The following is a 23,832-nucleotide window of genomic DNA, read 5'->3' on the forward strand; positions in this document are numbered from 1 at the left end:
TGGGTAACAATATTAACAACAATAAAAATTCATCTTATTTTACTGGAGATTCCTGCAAAGTGGCAGAATACCAGGACAAGGAACCAATTCTGGCACACATACGTGTCAAACAAGAAAGCTCTGGGAATGTAATAATGTAATAAAGTGTGGCCGAGAGAGCTCTGGGCTGGAATAGGCATGGGGTCCTTGACACTATCACCTCTGCCAAGACACTTCATGTGTATGGTTTCCCCACCTTTAAGTAAACTCTATTTATGAAGTTCTTTGTAGCTTTAATAGTTAATAGAGTTGCTTGAATTTGGGGTGACTTCTTGCAAGGGTAATGTGAAGTAGTGTCACATGGACAGTAACGGAGAGGTATCTGCTGCTGCCATTTATATAATAAATTTGAATTTGGAGGCAGAGAAAGGAGGCAGAAAGTTTGGTAAGGACGTTATTGCAACCTGAATAAGCCACTTAGAGCCTAGATCAGTGTTTGGGAATGTGGGAGAAGACAGCCATAGTCAAGAAGGGTGAAGTAGTTAATGTTGAGTTATTTTTAGGTGGTTTTTCTGTTCTTTTTACTCCAGACACTGACTTTCATAATAAGATAAATAATCTGGTGAGTCGCATGCTCATGGTGTGCTGAGGCATTTAGCCAAGCACCTTATGCATGTATTATCTCATTTAATTCTGTCACTATGAGGTAGAGATTATCTTTAACCACTGGTTCCAAATGAGAAAGCCCTGTTTGAAATAATTTTTCCAGTGTATTTATTTAAATTTTGTAGGTACACACCTAGAATTTCAAACCGATGGTCTGAGTTCTGAGCCCATCTGTTTAATTCATCCTAATGGGTTATCTTGTGGATATGCTGATTTTAGTAAAACAACTTTAAGAATGTGATATACATTATGAGTGATACTTGTGGTTTGAATGGGTTTTTTTAAACAACATGAAAATTTGAAGATTTTTGCATAGATTTGCTTTTGGGTAAAACTTTTTTTTTTTTTCATATCTTCTGTAATTAACTTCTTTCCCCCCTTTTTTGAGATGGGGTCTCATTCTGTCACCCAGGCTGGAGTGCAGCTTGATGTATGATCATGGCTTACTGCAGCCTTGGACTCCTGGGCTCCAGCAATCCTCCCACCTTAGCCTCCCAAGTAGCTGGAAGTACAGGAGTGCAACACCATGCCCTGTAGAGACGGAGTCTTGCTGTGTTGCCCAGGCTGATCTCTAACTCCTGGCTTCAAGTGGTTCTCCCTACTTGGCCTCCCACAGTTTGATTACAGATGTGAACCACTGTGCCCAGCCAAAATTAACTTTTTAATCTATTCTAAATCAAGAAGAAAATAGATGTGTCTTTTCTGGGACTAGTAATGAGAAATTGACAGCATCTGGTTTTTGGCTGTTGTTAAAGTGTGATTATTACTATACTGGTATGCTGATAAAGAGATTGCATGGTAATTTTCATCCTTTCATCTAAAAACATAATATTATAAGGATAGATATTTCCTTAGTATGGGGTGACTTGTGTAGATTACTATCTCATAAATTGGTTCAGATTAGTTTTTTAAAAGGGCAAAATTGTATATTAGTGATATTGCTCAGCTGTTTTTCAAAGGGATAAAGCACTGTAAAGAGAGAATGTGGGGGTAGAAGTCTAATAAAATCCTCACAAATCTGGATCAGTAACAGAAAAGTCAGTTATAGGCCAGGTGCCATGGCTCATGCTTGTAATCCCAGCACTGTGGGAAGCCAAGGCAGGTGGATTGCTTGAGCCCAGGAATTCGAGACCAGCCTGGGCAGCATGGTGAAACCCTGTCTGTACTAAAAATACAAAAAATTAGCTGGGTGTGATGGCGGGTACCTGTAGTCCTAGCTACTTGGGAGTCCAAGGTGGGAGGATTGCCTCAACCCAGGAGGCGCAGGTTGCAGTGAGTCGAGATTGTGCCGCTGCACTCCAGCCTGGGCAACAGGGTGAGAACTTGTCTCAAAAAAGAAAGAAAGAAAAGTCACTTATAATTATGTGGGCTTTAAAAAACCTGACTGATAGTGCTCTGTTTTTAGTTTCACCAAAAGATAGGTAGTAATTCCATCCTCTTTCATGAAACTACAGTATGTCTATTCTCAACGTTTCAAAACCTTGTAAGACTTAGAGGGAAGAAATAGTGTCTCATTAAGAAAAATTTAGTCAACAGTATAATTATGTATTAAGTGCTTCAGGAAAAGCAATGGGGGAAAGTATTTCCTAGAGTATTAGGTCTCTCATTAGAGGTAAGCAGAGGGAGTTCCTTCAGCGCAGGACGGGCATTTCTGCAGGTGAAGTGGGATGAGACAACCGGCTATAGCAAGATGTTAGCATATGTAGTTAGCTTATGGAAACATAATTTGAATTGGACATGAGTTTTTGTTTGTTTTTGAGGCAGAGTCTTGCTCTGTTGCCCAGGCTCTATTGCAATGGCACGATCATGGCTCACTGCAGCCTTGAACTCCTGGACTCAAGGAGTTCACCCACCTCAGCAACCCAAGTAGCTGGAACTACAGGTGTGAGCCACAATGCCTTGCTAATTTTTTTTTTTTTTTTTTGTAGTGACAGGGTCTCACTTTGTTGCCCAGGCTGGTCTCAAATTCCTGACCTCAAGCAATCCTCCAGCCTTGGCCTCTCAAAGTGCTGGGATTATAGGCGTGAGCACTGTGCCCTGCCTGTGAGTTGTTATAGACTGGGTGATTTTGTAGTAGGCAGCAGTTTGTTGTCATTTGCATGTTGTACTTCATGTATGGTTTTCCCAAGTCATTAAATGTACATACTTCTGCAACTTTTTATTTTTTATTTTTTCTGGTGAAAAGATATACATATATTTAGAATTAGCCAGCTGGACTCAGTTTAGATGACCCCAATTTTGTTGGCAACATCCAAAGCATCATAATCAGGAGCTAGTTGAACGTATGCCTCCTTCTCTCCATCAGGCCGAATCAGGGTGTTGACCGGGCCACATCAATGTCATAGAGCTTCTTCACAGCCTGTTTGATCTGGTGCCTGTTGGCTTTAACATCTACAATGAACACAAGTGTCTTGTTGTCCTCTCTCTTCTTCATGGCAGACTCAGTGGTCAGCGGCAACTTGATGATAATATGGTGGTCAAGCTTGTTTCTCCTGGGGGCGCTCTTCTGAGGATATTTGGGCTGCCCCTGGAGTCACAGTGTTTTGGGCCGCTGGAAGGTGGGTGATACGTGGATCTTTTTTTTTTTCCGGCTGTGGACGCCTTTCAACACTGCTTTCTTGGCCTTCACAGCCTTTGCTTTGGCTTCGGCTTGAGGAGAGGCAGGAGCTTCCTTCTTTGCTTTCGGTGCCATCTTGTGAAGAGGGCTCTGCAGCTTTTAATGTGTACAGTTTCCATGATATGATTGTACCAGATTATAAGATTATGTTGGACATTTGAGTTCTTTCCAATTTATTGCTGTTTTCAGCAGCACTTGATGAATAATTTTGTAGATAAGTTTTTGCAAAGCTTTATGAATATTTTCTTTTGGGATAAATTGCTAGAGGCTCGGGTAAACATTGCCAAACTACCCTTCAGAAAGCCTGAACTTATTTACAGTACACTTATGGTATGGTTTGGCTCTGTGTCCCCACGCAAATCTCATCTTGTAGTTCCTATAACTCCCACATATTGTAGGAGGGACCTGGTGGTAGATAATTGAATCATGAGGCCAGATCTTTCCTGTGCTTTTCTCTTGCTAGCAAATGAGTCTCATGAGATATCTAATAGTTTTAAAAAGGGGAGTTTCCCTGCACAAGTGCTCCTCTCTGCCTGCTGCCATCCACGTAAGACTGAGTTGCTCCTCCTTGCCGTCCGCCATGACTGTGAGGCTTCCCCAGCCGCGTGGAACTGTTAAATCCAGTTAAACCTCTTTGTTTTGTAAATTGCCCAGTCTCTGGTATGTCTTTATCAGCATTGTGAAAACAGACTAATGCAACTTCTCTCAACATTTCTAGTGGACAGGTTTTCTATGTTCCCTTCTAACATCCTGTTTTGCCAAACTTTTGCAAAGAATTTCATATTGTCTTTTTTCCTAATTCAACCTTTTATAAGGAACTCTTACAACATTGGTGTAAAGGTATGTCCTTAGCTGGTGGTACAGTAGTTAGAAGTTTTCTCTGGGTTATGGTGATATTGGGAGTAATTGTGTTATAGGATAATCTGGGCTCTCTGTATTTCATAAGATTGTGGTGCCTCACCATCAGTCAGACTGTAGCTTCAGGGCTTTTTTTTCTCTTGGATTGCTTGGTGGTGAAATATCAATACAGCCTTGCCCATTCTGATTAGTGTGTTACATTACTGATAGGGCAGTGTTCAGAGAAATAGGAGAAACCTGAGCCTAAAACATTTCACTGTGAAATTAATTGGTCTCTGAAGTGTTTTGTCTTTGTTTAGGTTTGAGGATCGTATGTGGCGAAATTACATTGGTGGTAAATGATAAGCTTGTTATATTGATAACATGGAAGAAAAGTGTTTCTGGTTTCTCTTAGAGAAAATCGATTCCCAGTCCAAGGCACCTGTGAGTCCAAGAGAATGAGAGAAGATAAGATGTTATTAGTTAGGAACTGACTATACAATTCCAGTTTCTAGTGCAGAGTTGACTCCAGTAGCATTTGATTAGCATCTAACTTCCTTCTTGGAGGAATCAGAAAAGGGACATAGATTAGGCATTAGCTGAACTCAGATTACTGGAAAGTGATTGAGTCAGTTCTATTTTTTATTTTTATTTTTTGAGACAGTCTCACTCCGTCACCCAGGCTGGAGTGCAGTGGTGCAGTCTTGGCTCATGTCAACCTCCGCCTCCTGGGTTCAAGTGATTCTCATCCCTCAGCCTCTCTAGTAGCTGGAATTGCAGGTGTGAGCCACCACGTCCAGCTGGGTTTGGTTTTTTTTTGCATTTTTAGTAGAGCCAGGTTTTCACCATGTTGGCCAGGCTGTTCTTGAACTCTTGACCTCAAATCGTCTACCCGCCTGAGCCTCCCAAAGTGCTGGAATTACAGGTATGAGCCACCATGCCTGGCTTTGAGCCAGTTCTAAGGGAAATTATTCATTTTTGTCAGCTTGTAATATTGCAAATCATAGTATTTTTGAAATAACCTTCCCATGGGAATAGAGTTTATGCCCTTAAAGGGTAGAGTGCTATTATAAAGAGAGATACAAGAAGAGAGGGAGTGGGTGGCATTCCAGAGATCAGGTCTACATGAGTTGCTGCCCAGCCTTCTTGGTTCTCAAACTTGTCAGTCTGGATTGCTGTGTTTAAGGAAAAGGAATAGAACAATATACTCCCTTTCTAAAATTTTTCATTAATTGGCTACCTAACCTATGTTATGCATATTAATTTACTTAACATTTATGAAGTACTTATAATATGCTAGACACTGAAGATACCACGGTCTGAAAGATGGCAAATAATAGAGGAGAAAGAAAATCATAATTGCTATCATTTATGAAGTATTAAGTACAGGCAGTTCTTAAGCATTCGACTTAGTATTTTTCAACTTTAAGATGGTACAAAAGTGATACACACTCAGTAGAAACTGTATTTTGAATTTTCATCTTTTCCTCGGCTAGCAATATGTGGTGTAATACCCTTACATGAGATATTCAACCCCCCCCCCCCTTTTTTTTTTTTTGGAGACAGAGTTTTGCTCTTGTTGCCCGGGCTGGAATGCAGTGGCGCAATCTCACTGCAACCTCTGCCTCCCGGGTTCAAGTGATTCTTCTGCCTCAGCCTCCCGAGTAGCTGGGATTACAGGCATGCACCACCATGCCTGACTAATTCTGTGTTTTTAGTAGAGATAGAGTTTCTCCATGTTGGTCAGGCTGGTCTCAAACTCCTGACCTCTGGTGATCCACCCACCTCGGCCTCCCAAAGTACTGGGATTACAGATTACAGGTATGAGCCACCACACCTGGCCTCAACACTTTTTTTTTTTTTTTTTTTTAAATAAAATAGGCTTTGTTAGATGGCCTTGCCCAACTACAGGCTAATGTAAGTGTTCTGAGCATGTTTAAGGTAGGCTAGGCTATGATGCCCATTAGGTTAGGTGTATTAAGTGCATTTTTGGATTACAATATTTTCAATTTGTGATGCATTTATCAGGACTAACACTGTTGTAAGCTGAGGAGCATCTGTATATACCAGGTACTTAATATTAAGGTGGCCTTTCTAATTCTCATAGAAACCCATGCAAGGTAGGCATTATCCTCTCCATTTTTCTTTAGGGTTAGTGAAGCTAAGTAGCTTGTTCATCATCACTCAATAACAAAGTGGTTAAAATGGGATACAAGTCCACCATGGGATTGAGTCCCAGATGTGAGTTCAGATGCTGACCAGTGTTAGGATCTAAGTGCAAGTCACTTAACTCCTCTTTCAAATGTGGACTACAACAGTTCTTATCTCATAGGGCTTTTTTGGTGTGTGTTATGTGACAGATAGGTGAAGTGGTTAGCCCAGTTACTGGCACGTAGTAATAGTTAATAATTATATTAGATCATACTGGCTCAAAAGCCATTAATAGTAGTTACTGCTGGTAGTTGAGTCTTACAAAGCCATTGTTTTCTCCACATGTCTTTATGCAAATCATTAATGACAAAAGCCTAAACTGTGATAGAGAAGGTGTCCCCAGTGTTATGAGAGTATTGAAGAGGAATGGACTGCTAACCTGGACTAGGAGAGTAAGCAGACTTACAAAGATGGTGATCCTTGAGGGGTCTTGAAGCATTATTAGGAGTTAGCTGGTGGGAAAAGATAAAGAGAAGGAAGTGGGTTAGAGGAAAGTCATGGCAAAGCAAAAAGGCCCAGAAATGTAATGACTGTGTGAGGGATAGAGTCCTGAGGGTGAGACATAGGTTAGAAATAAGCAGGCCAGATTATGAAGGGTCTTGCATGCCATGGGTTTTTTCCCTAAAGACAACGGGGGAAGCAGCAGAAGGATTTTTTATTTTGGAATAATTTTAGATTTACAGGAAAGTTGTAAAGATAGTACAAAGAGTTTCCATATACCCTACACCCAGTTTCCCCGTTATTAACATCTTACATTAGTATGGTACATTTGTTACAATTAGTGATTGATTGATTTGTAATTATTACCTGAAGTTCATAATTTATTCTTATGTTCTTAGTTTTTACCTAATACCCCTTTTCTGTTCCAGAATCCCATCGAAGATACCACATTACATTTAGTTGCCTTGTTGCTTTAGGTTCCTCTTGGCTGTGACAGTTTCTCAAGATTTTTCTTGTTTTTGATGATGTTTTAGTTTTAAGAAGTACTAATCAGAAATTTTGCAGGATGTTTCTCAATTGGGATTTGTCTGGCATTTTTCTCATTATTATACTAAGGTTATGAGTTTGGGGTAGGAAGACCACAGACGTAGAGTGCCATTTCATCCCATCCAAGGGTACATACCATCAACATGACTGATGACTGCTCATGTTGACCTGTGTTGCCTGGCGGAGTACTTTACAGTGGAAACGTCTGAGTTTGTCAGAAGTTTCAGCTGTAAAGTACTCTTCCATCTCCTGCTCCGCCCCTTTCCATACAACCCCTTTTTGGAAAGAGGTCACTATGCACAGCCCACACTGGAAGGGAGTTATGATCCATATCTCAGGAAGGACTTTTAACATGGAAAGTGATTTGATCAGAATTATGCTCCAGGGCCAGGCACGGTGGCTCATGCCCATAATTCCAGCACTTTGGGAGGGGAGGCAGGAGGATCGGTTGAGCCCAGGAGTTTGAGGCTGCGGTGAGCTATGATCACATCACTGCACTCCATCCTGGACAAACAGGGCAAGACCTTGTTTCTTAAAAAAATAAAGAATGGGCTGGGCGTGGTGGCTCACACCTGTAATCCCAGCACTTTGGGAGGCCAAGGCAGGTGGATCAAGTGAGGTCAGGAGTTCGAGACCAGCCTGGCCAACATGGTGAAACCCCATCTCTACTAAAAATATGAAAACTAGCCGGGCGTGGTGGTGAGTGCCTGTAATCCCAGCTGCTCGGGAGGCTGAAGGAGGAGAATTGCTTGAACCCAGGAGATGGAGGTTGCAGTGAGCTGACACGGTGCCACTGTGCTCCAGCCTTGGCAACAGAGTGAGACTCTGTCTCAATAATAATAATAATGATAATAATAAAAAATAATGAATTGTGCTTCAGAAAGATTGCTCTAGCTAGTGGAGAAACTGAATTTGGGGAGACCGAATTTAGCCTGCAACCTTTAAGACAGGACAAGATGAGAAACCATGTAGTTGGAAACTGAAGGTTAGTGGCAGCAGGGTTGGAGAGCGATGGATTTGAGAAAAGTCGATTAGTGGATGGGGCTCAGTGGGTTTTGCAGAGTGTGTGTGCTCGAGTGCTAGTAGCAGATGAGGGGACTCCAAGATGACTTGCAGCCATATTGCTGGGAGTTGGTGACTATACAAGTGATAGTGTTAATTTTTTTAGGTAAACAAGAAGAAACAGCTTGTTGTTGATAGTGGGAAGGGTGAATGAGAGGGCGATAAGCTGTGTCAAGATGCTTTTTGAGTTGTTCTTGGCTTATATGTGTATTCTGTCTTGAGATACAGATTTAGAAGTCATTACCATAATAAATGTGGTTTGAGAAATTTGCAGTGTTAGATGTTATGGCATAGGAGGAGTAATTAATACCAGATGAAAAAGAGGAACCCAGGGAACACTGATGTTTAAAAAAGTGGTAGAGAAAACGTGGGGAAAGGTCAACTTTTGTTAAAATCTCTTATTATTATTCATGTGGCTGTTTAATTCCTCTACATCACATCCTCTCTTCTGTTCACCCTGGAGGTGTAAAACACTATACCAAAGGACAGAACACACTATACACGTTTAGAACATTTCTTCTGAGGATAGTTACTGCTGCGGTAATGCAGTTACTGTTGTGGTGATGCTAATGAGAATAAATCTTGCTAAAATTAAGAATCAAGACAGCTGAAGACCTATGGAAAGCAATTGACCGAACAGTACTACTTCAGGTCAGGTAAGCAGTGGCAGTACAAGAATGAAGAATGGATTCTTTGTTACCAAGGAATTAACAATCTAGTTGGGTATTTACTGGGTAATACAATACAAAGTAAGCAATGGTAATTGGTTATGTGTATGTCAGTTGTGGCATGATAGTTTCTACCTCGGCTATCTGCTGAAGCCCTTTCTGTCTGTCTTCTCTCCCTGTCCAGCTTTGTTCTTGCCTGCCTTTTTATTTTTTACAGTCCCTCTCCTTTTTTGCAGGGGGGCGGGGCGGTGCTAGTGGGAGTATACATACCCCTCGTTAACCACCTGTGATGTAAGTTAAGATTTTTTTTTAAATGTTTCTGTTTTTTAAAAACAAGTGAATAGAGCATTTATTATCATGGGGGGAAAAATCCTCAAAGAAAAAATCTGTTTAGCTTTTAAATTCTTTGTGAAATCGCTAATCTTTGAGGCGAAAAATTTTTTCCCGTAAATTTAGGAGAACATGAGATTTGAGTTTTTAAGGACTTTATAGCGTGCCTATGTTTATTGTAGATTTTAATTCCAGAGAGCTGGTGATTGGAAATCATGGACCTATTTGTTCCAATTTAAACTTTCAGCATTTAAAAAGGAAGAGATAAGAGAGAACCAGACAGGAGGTATATAGTTTGTAGAAAGATACAGATATTTAATGTAATCCCAGCACTTTGAGAGGCTGAAGTGGGCAGATCATCTGAAGTCGGGAGTTTGAGACCAGCCTGACCAACATGGAGAAACCCTGTCTCTACTAAAAATACAAAATTAGCCGGGCGTGGTGGCGCATTCCTGTAATCCTATCTACTTGGGATGCTGAGGCAGGAGAATCGCTTGAACCCAGGAGGCGGAGGTTGCAGTGAGCTGAGATCGCGCCACTGCACTCCAGCCTAGGCAACAAGAGTGAAACTCGGTCTCAAAAAAAAAAAAAAAAAAAAAAAGAGAAAAGAAAAGATACAGGTATTTAAATACCAAAGTTGCTTCTGACTTCCTCATTTTATAGAGAGTGAACTGTTGTCAGTTGAGAATTCTTAAGCCATTTAACTTAAATGCTAAAATACTTAATGTGGATATCATGGGGAGGAAAAATGTTCTTTATATTCTTTGGTTTTTGATCATAATTTATGGTGTCTTTAAAATCTAGGCATTGTAGCATAATGGTTAACACCACCGACTCTGTCTTCTGCTGTTTTCATACCTCTTCCTTAAGCTTCAACTCAGCTTCACTGCTCATAGGTGTGATGTTGGGCAGCTTACTTCATCTCTCTGTGCTTTAATTTTCTCATCTATAAAATGGATAGTCGTAAGATTGAAATGAACTGAGGCACGTCAGAGTACACAGTGCCTAGCACATAGTAAGCATTTATAACTGTTACAGCAATAGTAATCATATGTACTCTTGCCATTCCCTTTGATTTCTATCTTTTTGATTACCCAACGTCAGAAGCCAAAAATTTTGGAGTCATAAAACGTATTTTGGTCCCTAACATAATTAAGTTAAATTTACTCATGTAGCATCTCAGGATATATTGAAAGTATGGGTGGCCAGTCCATACATTTAAGAATAAGAATTATAAGAATTTAGAGACAGAGCCTTGCTTTGTACCCCAGGCTGGAGTGCAGTGGCGTGACCTCAGCTCACTGCAACCTCTGCCTCCTGGGTTCAAGCAATTCTCCGGCCTCAGCCTCCTGAGTAGCTGGGATTACAGGTGTGTGCCACCATGCCCGACTAATTTTTATATTTTTAGTGGAGACGGGGTTTCACCATGTTGGACAGTCTGGTCTCAAACTCTTGACAGCAAGTGATCTGCCTGCCTTGGCCTCTCCCAAAGTGCCGGGGTTACAGGCATGAGCCACTTCACCCGGCCAGAATTTACCTTTTTAAAAAGCTTTATTTATTATCTTTTTGAGTCCTACTGATGAGTAATTTGGAGTTTCATGTGTCCTTTTTATATGGGTATTAGAGTATGACAATGACATCTATAATGGGATAGAATTTAAATTTTAAAGCAAACCAAACAGCTGTCCTATTTATGAGTGCTAACTTAAAGATGGTTTGATAACATGAAGGTAACGGTACTATGAATGTGAATGTAATGACCCTATATATACACAATAAATATACACAATATATATACAGTTCTCTGTTTATACTTTTCAGCTTCAGTTTTCTTGTTCTGAATTTAAGCAAGAAGGTAGCATTTAATTCATAGCTTATTGTGCTACTCCTGTTTTCATACCTCTTCCTTAAGCTTCTGGTAAAATTAAAACATTTCAAGTAGAGTTTAGGATTGTAGAAAACAAGGCATGTTGTTAAAACCTGTAATTGTGAGCGTGTCTTAAAATGACAAGATTATTATTTATTTATTTATTTATTTATTTATTTATTTTACTTATTGATTGATTTTGAGATGGAGTCTTGCTCTTGTCGCCCAGGCTGGAGTGCAGCGGTGTTGTCTCAGTTCACTGCAACCTCTGCCTCCCGGGTTCAAGCAATTCTAGTGCCTCAGCCTCCCAAGTAGCTGGGATTACAGGCACCTGCCACCATGCCTGGCTAATTTTTGTATTTTTAGTAGAGATGGGGTTTCACCATGTTGGCCAGGCTGGTCTTGAACTCCTGACCTCAGGTGATCCACCCATCTTGGCCTCCCAAAGTGCTGGGATTGCAGGTGTGAGCCACCGCACCCGGCCCTATCTTATAATTATTGATAGCAAGAAAAGCATATTCACCATTTGTTTCAGTTCTGATTGTTTTCGCTTCCCCTTCTGTGTTTATCCATTTGGCCGTTCTCTTTCTTGTGTTCATCTTTCTGTTCTGACTCAGGTCATTGAGGATATGGTTGGACCCTGAATGGTAGAAACACACCTCCCTCTTCCCCTCGACTCCACAGACTTAATGTGATTTTTTAGGGTATAGGGGAGGGGGTTATGAGAATGTGGGAACCCAAGCAGGTGTTCTAATGGCTGTGGAGTAACCTGTCTTCTCCTTCCAGTTAGTTTCTGTGTTTTGTTTGTTTGTTTGTTTTAAAGAGACAGGGTCTCTCCCTCTGTCGCCCAGGCTGGAGTGCAGCAGGGTGATCATAGCTCACTACAGCCTTGAACTCTTGGGCTCAAGCAGTCCTTTAGCCTCACCCTCTGAAGTAGCTGGGACTACAGGTGCTTACCACCATATCTGGCTAACTTTTAAAAACTTTCAGAGATAGGGTCTCACTGTGTTGCCCAGGCTGGCCTTGAACTTCTGGCCTCAGCTGATCCTTCCACCTCAGCCTCCTGAGTAGCCTTGCTTTTTAAATAACAGCTTTACTACAATAAAATTAACAAAACACGCAGTTCACTTATTTAAAATATGCAAAATTCAGTGGTTTTCGGTATATTCAGAGTTGTGTAACTATCACCACAAATCAAATTTAAAACATTTAATCATCCCATGAAGAAATGCTGTACCTGTTAGCAGTGGCACCCTGTTATTTCAAATGCCCTACAGCCTCTGGCAATCACTAATCATCTTTCTGTCTGGACGGTTCATGTAAATAAAATCATACAATAGGCTGTGGATTTTTGTGCATGTGACCGGCTGCTTTCACTTAGCATAGTGTTTCAAGTTTCATACTGAGCATGTGTTAGTGTTTTATTCCTTTTCATGGCAGTATAAAGTTCTGTCATATAGGCATACTGCATTTTTTTATTCAATCATCGGTTGATGGGCATTTGGGTTGTTTCTACCTTTTAGCTGTTGAGTAATGCTGCTATGAAAATTTATATACAAATTATTATGTGGATATATGTTTTTATTTCTTTGGGCTGTATACCTAGGAGTGGATTTTCTGGGTTATATGATAATTTTTTTTCTTTTTTGAGATGGAGTCTCGCTCTGTCGCCCAGGCTGGAGTGCAGTGGTGCGATCTCGGCTCACTGCAAGCTCCACCTCCTGTTACGCCATTCTTCTGCCTTAGCCTCCCGAGTAGCTGGGACTACAGGCGCCCGCCACCACACCCGGCTAATTTTTTTTTGTATTTTTAGTAGAGACGGGGTTTCACCATGTTAGCCAGGATGGTCTCCATCTCCTGACCTCATGATCCGCCCGCCTCGGCTTCCCAAAGTGCTGGGATTACAGGTGTGAGCCACCACGCCCGGCCTCTGGGTTATATGATAATCTTTTGAGGAATGGCACCATTTTATATTCCCAACATTTTAGCCAAATAATCTGACTAAAAACAGGCAAAAGAGCTGAATAGACATTTCTCCAGGGAAGATACTCAGATGGCCAATAAACTTATCCAATATGCTCAACCTCTTTATTCAGGGAAATGCAAATCAAAACCACAGTGAGAGACTACTTCACACCTGCTGGCTAGAATCAAAAAGTCAGATAATAACAAGTGTTGGTGAGGATGTGTAGAAATTGGAACCCTCATACCCTGCTGGTGGGAATGTAAATGTAAATTGCTGTTCTGCTCCCAAACAGTTGACAAGTAAAATATGGCATTATAGAGTGAGAAATAACTCAGAGTTTCAGAGTAGAACTGAACATATACTAGAAGAGTATTTTCCTTAGTGTTGGACTAGATGATTTTAAATTTGAACACAGACATTGTATCAGGTAACATCAAATCATACAGTGAAGGGTTTCTCACAATGTACACAAAATAGTATTTGTCTGCTTAACACTGGGATTTGCAAAGAACAGTGAAATATTACAGTGTTACAAAGCAAGATCTTCCTCTCTTTAAATGCCTGTTAACCTGATTTTAAGAATATCTTTATTGTACACATCTTATTCTTTAAATGTACCCCATAACTAATAGTACCAATTTTATGTTTTCAACATTTAAGTTATGATATTATACATTTCCTTTAACTTGCTTTTTCTATTCAAACTGGTTGATAGCTGTAGATCTGATTTTGTTTTCTATATTTAATTCCCTTGAAGTCACATACCACGGTTTATCCAATCCCTGATTTTTTTTTTTTTTTTTTTAAAGACAGAGTCTCCCTCTGTGGCCCAGGCTGGAGTGCACTGGCAGGATCTCGGCTCACTGCAAGCTCCGTCTCCTGGGTTCACGTCATTCTCCTGCCTCAGCCTCCTGAGTAGCTGGGACTACAGGCGCCCACTACCACGCCCGGCTAATTTTTGTATTTTTAGTAGAGACGGGGTTTCACTGTGTTAGCCAGGATGGTCTCGATCTCCTGACCTTGTGATCCGCCCGCCTTGGCCTCCCAAAGTGCTGGGATTACAGGCGTGAGCCATGGCTCACGTGAGACAGAGTTTCACTCTTTTTGCCCAGGCTAGAGTGCAATGGCACGATCTCGGCTCACCGCAACCTCCGCCTCCCGGGTTCAAGTGATTCTCCTGCCTCAGCCTCCCAAGTAGCTGGGATTACAGGCATGTGCCACCATGCCTGGCTAATGTTGTGTTTTTAGTAGAGACAGGGTTTCTCCATGTTGCTCAGGCTGGTCTCGAACTCCCGACTTCAGGTGATCCGCCCGCTGCCGCCTCGCCAAGTGCTGGGATTACAGGGGTGAGCCACCGTGCCCAGCCCCTGTTGATGTATTTTAAAGATTTTCCTCTATTTTTGTCCTATAGACAATTCTGTAGTAACTATCTATGTTATTATGTAGATAGGGTTCTTCAGATAAACAGAACTACTAGAATATGTATGGGTGTATCTATGTGTACATATATTCAGAGATTTATTTTAAGGAATTGGTTTATGTAGTTGTAGGGGCCTGACGAGTCTGAAATCTGTGCAGGCCTATAGGAAGGAGTCAGGGCCTTAGTCTCAACTTCTAGAAAAATCTCAATTTCTGCTCTTATGACCTTTAGGTGAACTGGATAAGGCCCACCCACATTATGGAGGGTAATCAGGAGATTATAGATGTTAACCATATCTACTAAATACTTTTCACAGTAACACCTAGATTAATGTTTGATTAAATAACTGGCTACTAGAGTCTAGCCAAGTTGACACAGAAAACTAAGCAACACACTGTCCTTCCATGTGCACCAGAGACTTTCAGACTTTAAAAAATCTCCACCAATAGTTTATACACATACTTAATGAAACCATATGCTGATGTTTTCTGTTCTTATTCTTTTTTTAAAATGCTGATTAGGAACCCAAAATTCAATGTGAGTAGATCTGACCAGCAATTTGAAAAACATTGCATATATATGTAGTCTAGAAATGGAATTGCTGGCTTGCAAGGTATCCACACGTCCACTTTACTATACATTGCCAGTTTTTTTCTGTGAAGTAGTTGAACCACTGTACAGCCCTACTAGCCGTGTGAATAAACCTTCTTTCTTACCCCCTTGATGGCAACTGGTAATTGCAGTTTCCTTGTAGACCTAATTATTCCAGATAGGTCTGGGCTTATTTTTTAAGGTCTTTAAAACTTGATAAAAATCGACTTTAGGCCGGGCACGGTGGCTCATGCCTGTAATCCCAGCACTTTGGGAGGCCAAGGCGGGTGGATCACGAGACCATCCTGGCTAACACGGTGAAACCCTGTCTCTACTAAAAATACAAAAAATTAGCAGGGCGTGGTGGCAGGCGCCTGTAGTCCCAGCTACAGGCTGGGGCAGGAGAATGACATGAACCCGGGAGGCGGAGCTTGCAGTGAGCCAAGATTTGCACTCTAGCCTGGGCGACAGAGCAAGACTCCACCTCAAAAAAAAAAAAAAAAAAAGTCAACTTTAAACAAAGAGACCTGCCTGTGTTGGCACCTTCAGCAAATATTAGTATCTACCCAGAAATTAATGACATTTCTTTATTTTCATTGTATTTATATTTTTTGATTTACATATAGCAAAACTGAATAATTTTTGGTGCTCATTTTTGTGAGTGTTAAGACATGTATACAATACTCCTCCCTTATCCATGAAAGGTATGTTTCAAGACCTCTGGTGGATGCCTGAAACTGTGGGTAGTACTGAACCCTATATATATACTATGGTTCTTCCTATGCATACATACCTATGATAAAGATTAATTTATGAGTTAGACACACTGAGAGATCAACAACAAAAAATAATAAAATGAACAATTATAACAATACGCTAACATCGCCAATACTTTGGGGCTGTTAGTAAGTAAAATACAGGGGACTTGAACACAAATGCTGCGATGCTGTGACAGTCCAGCTGATAACTAAGATGACCCAAGTGACTAATGGGCACATAGCACCTACAGAGGGGATGTGGTGCACAAATGGATGATTCAGGAACTCTTTCTGGGATTTTCATTTGAATGTTTTCAGACCACAGTTGATCATGGGTAACTGAAATCACAGAAAGCAAATGCCGACGCGGGGCACCACTGGAGTTTCATATACCACCACCACAATTAGGATACCGAAGAGTTCCAGCTCCTCCAAAAGCTACCTCAGACTTTCTTAAGCTTCCTCACACTTCTAGCCCCTGGAAACCCTGGATCTATTCATTATCCCTGTACTTTTGCCTTTTTCAGAGTGTCGTATGAATGAACTTATACTGGCTTCTTTCACTCACTGTAATGCTTTGGAAGTAGGTCTAGGTTGTTGCATATATTAGTAGTTCACTATTTTTATTGCTGTGTACTGTTCCACTATATGGATGTACTACAGTTGGTTTATCCATTTACGCATTGAAAACATCTGAATATTTCACAGTTTTTGATGATTGTGAATAACGCTGCCTATGTGTGCAGGTGTTTTTTGTTTTTGTTTTTTTTGTTTTTTTGAGGTGGAGTCTCGCTCTGTCGCCCAGGCTGGAGTGCAGTGGCGCGATCTTGGCTCACTGCAAGCTCCGCCTCCTGGGTTCAAGCCATTCTCCTGCCTCAGCCTCCTGAGTAGCTGGGTCTGCAGGCACACACCACCACACCTGGCTAATTTTTGTATTTTTGTGGAGATGGGGTTTCACAGTATTGGTCAGGCTGGTCTCGAACCCCTGACCTCAGGTGATCCTGAGCCTCCAAAAGTGCTGGGATTACAGGCGTGAGTCACTGCTCCCAGACTGTGTGCAGGTTTTATTGTGAACATATGCTAATTCTGTAGGGTATATGGCTGAACAGTGGGGTTGCTAGATCAGTCATTTGGTAAATATAATTATGTCTTTGTAAAAAACTGCAAGGCCGGGCGCGGTGGCTCACGCCTGTAATCCCAGCACTTTGGGAGGCCGAGGCGGGCGGATCACGAGGTCAGGAGATCGAGACCATCCTGGCTAACACGGTGAAACCCCGTCTCTACTAAAAATACAAAAAATTAGCCGGGCGTGGTAGCGGGCGCCTGTAGTCCCAGCTACTCGGGAGGCTGAGGCAGGAGAATGGCGTGAACCCGGGAGGCGGAGCTTGCAGTGAGCCGAGATCGCGCCACTGCACTCCAGCCTGGGCGACAGAGCGAGACTCCGTCTCAAAAAAAAAAAAAAAAAAAAAAAACTGCAAAACTTTCCCAGAATGGCTTTATAATTTTGCATTTACACCAGCAGTGTATGAGAATTTCAGTTGTTCCCATTCTTGTCAGCACTTTGTAGTGTTGATGCCTTTTATTTTAGACAGCCTAACAGGTTTCTCATCATGGCTTTAATTTACATTTTCCTAATGGCTAATGATGTAGAGCATCTTTTCATCTAATATACCACCTTTATATCTACTTTGGCGAAGTGACTGTTCAAATCTTTTGGCCATTTTTAAAAAATTGTGTTATTTTCCTTATTGTTGACTTTGAAAGTTCTTTATGTATTCTGGATAGAAGTCCTTTGTTGCATGTGCGATATGCAAATATTTTCTTACAGTCCGTAGTGTATCTCAACAGTGCCTTTTGCAGAGCAAAAGTTTTTAAATTTTATTTTTAGTATACCATTAAAAAATGTTTGGATTGTGATTTTGGTAGTGTATCTAAGATCTCCTTTCCCAATCCAAGGTCAAAAAGATTTCCATGTGTTTTTCTTTAGAAATTCTATAATTTTTCAGTTTTACATTTAGTTCTGTCATCTGTTTTGAGATAATTTTGAGGTATGGATCCAAATTTTTTTTAAACAATGTTTGTTTTGTTTTTGCATGTGAATATTCATTTGTTCCTGCATCATTTGTTGAAAAGATTATTATTTTTGGCTTGATTTTGCCTTCGTGCCTTTATGGAAAATCATTTGATCCTGTATGTGTGGTTCTGTTTTTGGACTCTATTCCGTTTATTTCTCTTTTTCTTTTCTTTTTTTTTTTTGAGACAGAATCTCACTCTGTCACCCAGGCTGGAGTGCAGTGGTGCAATCTTGGCTCACTGCAAGCTCCGCCTCTCGCGTTCACGCCATTCTCCTGCTTCAGTCTCCCGAGTAGCTGGGACTACAGGCGCCCGCCACCATGCCCGGCTAATTTTTTGTATTTTTAGTATAGACGGGGTTTCATCATGTTAGCCAGGATGGTCTTGATCCCCTGACTTCATGATCCTCCTGCCTCGGCCTCCCAAAGTGCTGGGATTACAGGCGTGAGCCACTGCACCTGGCCTTTTCTCTGTCTTTATGCCAATACCATACATTCTTGATTACTGATTTTTTATAATTAGTCTTGATTTAGATAGTGTAAGTCTTCCAACTTTGCTCTTTTTCAAAATTGCATTGGCTGTCTCATTTACTTTGCCTTTCTTTATGAATTGTAGAATATTTATTAATTACGGCAAAAGAAGGTGCTACAATTTTGATTGGAGTTGCATTGAATCTTTAGAGCAGTTTGGGAAGAATGCCTTCTTAATAATAAGTCTATATCTATGATCTATTTCTTCATTTTCTTAGATCATCTTTAGTTTCTCTCAGCAGTGTTTTGTAGTTTTCAGTGTACACATCTTTATCCCTAAGTTATTTCATATTTGATGCTAATGATCTTTAATTTTGATTTTTGATTTTTTTTTATTGCTGGTATATAGAAATAGAATTGACTATTTACTATTAATATTATTTCCTACAACCTTACTAAACTTGTTTATTCTGGTACCATTTTGTAGATTCTACAAAATGGAGATTTTCTACACAGATAATCGTGCAGTTTTGATTGTACCTTTCCACTGTGGATGCCTTTATTTTTGTTTTACTTTAGACTTTTATTGGAAATACAGCAGGACTTATTTGTCTTTGTATTCCCTTTGGGGTCCCTCCCCACACATACCTTTGTGACTTTCGTTTTAGATTCTTTGTAGCGTTAGCATTGTTCTGAAGTCAGAACTATGTATATATCTATAAAAAAGGTATACTTGGGCTGGGCGCCGTGGCTCACACCTGTAGTCCCAGCACTTTGGGAGGCCAAGGCAGGCAGATCATGAGGTCAGGAGTTCGAGACCAGCCTGGCCAATATGATGAAACCCCGTCTCTACTAAAAATAAAAAATTAGCTGGGTGTGGTGGTGCACACCTGTAGTCCCAGCTACTTGAGAGGCTGAGGCAGGAGAATTGCTTGAACCTGGGGGGCAGAGGTTGCAGGGAGCCAAGATCACACCGCTGCACTCCAGCCTGGGTGACTGAGTGAGACTGTCTCAAAAAAGAAGGTAAACTCAAAGGCGGTCACTCCATCTTTATTGTCATATTTCTTTCTCATCTACATCCTCTTCCCATCTGCAACAGAAATTCAACTTTTAATTTTACGTAATTCATACTTTTCACACTTTGGGTCCTTTTCACTATTCTGTTACGGTTCTTTAAAGTAACTGCCTCTCAGATTTTACTAAAAATGTAAAATTTCCTCTTTATGAAACCTAGAACACATTGGTAGACAAAATTAAAGATGGGAGATCTGGTGGTATCATAAAAGAAGAAATTCGTCAACCAGACTGTGGGTTTCCTAGATTTTTGTTTATAGTAGGTTGTATGTTATATTTAGTTGCATTTTTCCCCCTAGAGTTTAGTTTCCATAACTTTCATCATATTTTCAGAGTAATTTATTTAAAGGAAAAAAAGTGGCCAAAATTAACCTTTAGAATGAATAAGTCTGGGCCTAACCAGTGTGAAGGTATGGTCACTGAACCTCCGGTTTCTCGAGTCTTTGCCTTCTGAAGATATGTGTATTGTAATAGATTACAGCCGCTTGCAGTTAATTCAGTAGTACATGTCAGCTCCACCCCTGGCACTTTTAAACCTTTTGGCCTACTATTTTGCAAAACAGATTTTTAAGAATTAGTGTGCATTTTAGAAGTTTCCTTTCAGGTTAAACTTTTTAAATAGTTATTCTTTAATAATGCTGTTAAAAGAATTTTGGGATTTCTATTGCCAAGTCACTAAAAAGTTACTCAGGCAGAGAAGGGTAAGGGTGCTGCAAGCACACATGAAGAATTAACATTTTAAAAGAACCTTTGAGCACCTTGGCACCTGTGGATTTCTTCTTGGATGTCTCATGCCTAAAAGCAGAGCAGCGTACTGTAAAATCAGTAAAAGTAGGAAAGGACTTGCAAGTAGAAATGTTTCAGCAGACTCTCGCCTCCCCCATCTCCATCCTCACTCTGATGTTAAGTGTGGGGCCCATTGGGCCAGATACAGGTAAAAAGGTGGGTGATGTCATTAAAAGGTATTGTTACTTATAGCTTATTATATGTGTTAAATTTTAATAAGAATTTTCTTTTTTCTTTCTCCCAAGCCAAACTGGCAAGACGCAGTCAAGAACGGGACAATCTTGGCATGTTGGTCTGGTCACCCAATCAAAATCTGTCAGAAGCAAAGTGTAAGTCTTGGAGCACTTTATTTTCCACCTTTCTTGTTTAATTGTAAGGTTTTAAAGGTACCTTTGAAGGTAAAAGCTTCTATATGTATTAAATTTCTCTTCTATTTTAAGATAAATAATTTAAAGAGTTTTAAAGTGTATATTTCTTTTTTTTAAATTTTTTATTTTTTGAGATGGATTCTGGCTCTGTTGCCCAGGCTGGAGTGCAGCAGCACGATCTGGGCTCACTGCAATCTCTGCTTCCTGGGTTCATGTGATTCTCCAGCCCCAGCCTCCTGAATAGTTGGGATTACAGGCGCCCATTACCACACCCAGCTAATTTTTGTATTTTTAGTAGAGATGGGGTTTTGCCATGTTGGCCAGGCTGGTCTCAAACTCCTGACTTCAGGTGATCCGCCTGCCATGGCCTCCCAAAATGTTGGGATTACAGGTGTGAGCCACTGCGCCCTGTGATCTATTCCATTTTTGAACATGTTCTTTCTTACAGAGCACTAAAAATCTGCCTCCCTGTAATTTGTAAAAGCTTTGTTTTCCTGAACTTTGCTAAATAAGTTTGCTTCCGTATGTGTCCTTTAAATGTTCAGTCATCGTATCTCCTTTATTGTCTGAGTCCAAGCTAGTTGCTTCAGGTGCCTTTTCAGATGGTTTTTTTGGGGGTCTCTTTTCATCTCCTGTTGTCCTTCTAAGTGTGTTCCAGTTGGTCACAATGTCCATCTTAAATTGTACTCAGAACTGAATATGAAGAATACTGAGCATTTTTTGAACCTTTATGCCAGCCAGCACAGTACTAAAATGTTTTTCATACTCCTGTATCATTCAGTGTTCACAGTAACCCAGGAGGAAGATTTTGTCTCTGTTTTACAGATGGCATCCCATAGTTCAAAGAGTCAGAGGGTTGTAAAAGTAGCACAGATAGTGAGTGGCGGAACCCCAAGTAGTTCACTCCTGGGTCATAATCTCACTTACTTCTCAGGCTGTGTTCATTTAGCCTGTTAGCCACTATCTTTCTGTTATTACGGTTTAAAGTTGTATTAGTCACTTTTCCTATTGTATTGCTTATTGGAGTCTTTGGAGTCAGAATTTAATTTTAATGTTATCTTATTTTTCATAGACCTAGAAGAAAAGGGCAGAATATGGAAAGTTAATTGATTTTTAAACAATGGTATTGCCTATAAAATAAATTTACAGTTTTATTGTAAGCCCTGATTACAATCGTTTTAAGTTTAAAGTTGGTTAAAACTTTAAACTTTAAAAAAACTAACCTGTCCACTGAGGCTCCCAGTGGACAGCGAGCTCGGCTTGTGGCTGAGACACACTTGAGCCAGGCCAGAGGCATAGGAGGACCAAATTTGACAGATATCAATACACGATTCTTACTGAGGCCTTTGAAACGGACCCTTGTCCTGGAATTACTGTCAGAAAAGAACCGGCCAGAAAAACAGACTCCCGAGCCACGAGTCCAGGTTTGGTTTCAGAATTGGAGAGGTGGAGCACGGAAAAGAAGCCAGAGCAGCGCCAGCGTGGAGGCCGCCTGGGCGCAGGTCCCCCCGATCCCAGACCCTGGTCAGCCTGGGGTGCTGGCCCCTACTGTTCTGCCAGCGGGGCTTCCCCGGGGGTCCCAAGCAATGTGGGCAACTTCTCTTGGGAATTGGAGGATGCTTTGGGCCAAGCTCTCCCCTGGGGGCACGCTGATGTTCCCTGCGCGAATGTGGCCCCCGCTGACCTGGAGATGGCAGCCAGTGCGCTCGGCCACGCTTAGGGAGATGTCCCTTGATCTCCGCCCTCAGGCCCAGTGCTGCTTCCGGGTCCCTCTTGCCACCAGCCCTTCCCACAGCTGGAAGCTGGCAGTGCTGGGCCTCAAGTTCATCCCGGGGCACCCGGCCTGCTCCCCGTACACCAGTCCCTAGCTCTGCGGGGGCTGGGGCTGCACCCTCCTGCTGTGGAGCAGCAGCCGAGGTGGGGCTGGCAGCTGGGGGAGGCGCCTGGGTGCGCCGTGACCTGGGAGCAGCCCTCTCCGCCCCAGCCCCCGCAGCTCTGACCGTATCCCGCCTCTCTGCCTCTTTCCTGGCCATAGTCACAGCCACAGCCATCGGAGGGCCCGGCTGAGCGCTAGGAACAGGTTCCTTGTCTTCCTCCAGAATCCAACTCGCACGGGAGGCCCCAGCACCCCTGCCCCCAACCCGCTGTGGAGTCTGAACCTCAAGCGGCTGCATAGCAAACCCGTGGAAATGACCTGTCAGTGTCAGGCAGTGGAAGACAGATGAACTAAGCAAGGGCTCATCGGTAGTGTTCACGTTATGAAAATTGAAGAGGAATATCAAGATTTATTTACTTTGTTACGGAAAGGCTTCCAGACATACCTTTCAGGGAAATCGAGTTGTTAGGGTGGAAGGGCCTCGGGGTGCATGAGACCTAGGGGTTTTCCTTAGATGGCATAAAAAAGGATTGACTTTATAGAATTCATCTGTCTTTCCATTTATTAACCGAGTAAACACGGAGCACTGAGAGTGAACAAAGTCCACTAGAGAGAAGGCAGGATGAGGACGGCTTTGTAGAAATGCATTATTTTCTATCAGGAAAGAGCAATGATTTCTACTCTGGGAAAAAAACAAAACAAACACTTACCTAAAAGTAATATTTACATATTGTTGAAAGTTCATAGATAAAAGTATAAAGAATAAAAAAAATTCACCTATTATTCCATCACCCAGAGGTGATAATCGTTAAACATTTTGGGGTATTTCTTCCAATTTTTTTGGTATGTATTTATATAAGTGAGATGATAGATTATCTGTGTGTGTGTATGTGTGTATTGTCTTCCTGAGCATCGGACCTAAGCAGTTTCCACATTGTTAAAACTGCTTATAAAGGTTTTAAATAACTAGGTGTAATACTTTATCACATGGATATATCAGTATGTTTAACAATTACTCTATTGAAAATTTAGGTGTCTCAGTTTTGGAAGAATATGGAAGTCTTGGTTGTCCAGCATTTATTCTGACATTAAGTAGAAATAAGTGATTTAGGACATATTTCTAGCAGATACTAAAAAACTGTGTATAGGATGTCTGGAGATCCCTGGCTTTTCTTGTGTGTGTGTGTGTGTGTTTTTTTTTTTCCTCTTCTTTTCAAAGTGGCTGT

General features: G+C 41.3%; 1 protein-coding gene and 1 pseudogene across 4 annotated transcripts in view; one reads left to right on the forward strand and one right to left on the reverse strand.

The window, feature by feature from the left end:
• RCOR1 (REST corepressor 1) overlaps positions 1-23,832 on the forward strand; it is a 135,572-nt gene that overhangs the window by 65,605 nt on the left and 46,135 nt on the right. For all 4 annotated transcript variants that reach the window (XR_010151278.1, XM_522957.8, XM_054665805.2 and 1 more), the window contains exon 3: positions 20,608-20,691. Coding sequence is in view for 3 of the 4 variants with exons in the window: in XM_522957.8 (XP_522957.3) it covers positions 20,608-20,691 (84 nt within the window). In the remaining variant the exon portion in view is untranslated. The remainder of the gene's footprint in view (positions 1-20,607; positions 20,692-23,832) is intronic.
• On the reverse strand, positions 2,868-3,337 carry LOC107968255 (large ribosomal subunit protein uL23-like; annotated as a pseudogene).

This window comes from Pan troglodytes, chromosome 15, assembly GCF_028858775.2.
Source record: "Pan troglodytes isolate AG18354 chromosome 15, NHGRI_mPanTro3-v2.0_pri, whole genome shotgun sequence".
Lineage (NCBI taxonomy): Eukaryota > Metazoa > Chordata > Mammalia > Primates > Hominidae > Pan > Pan troglodytes.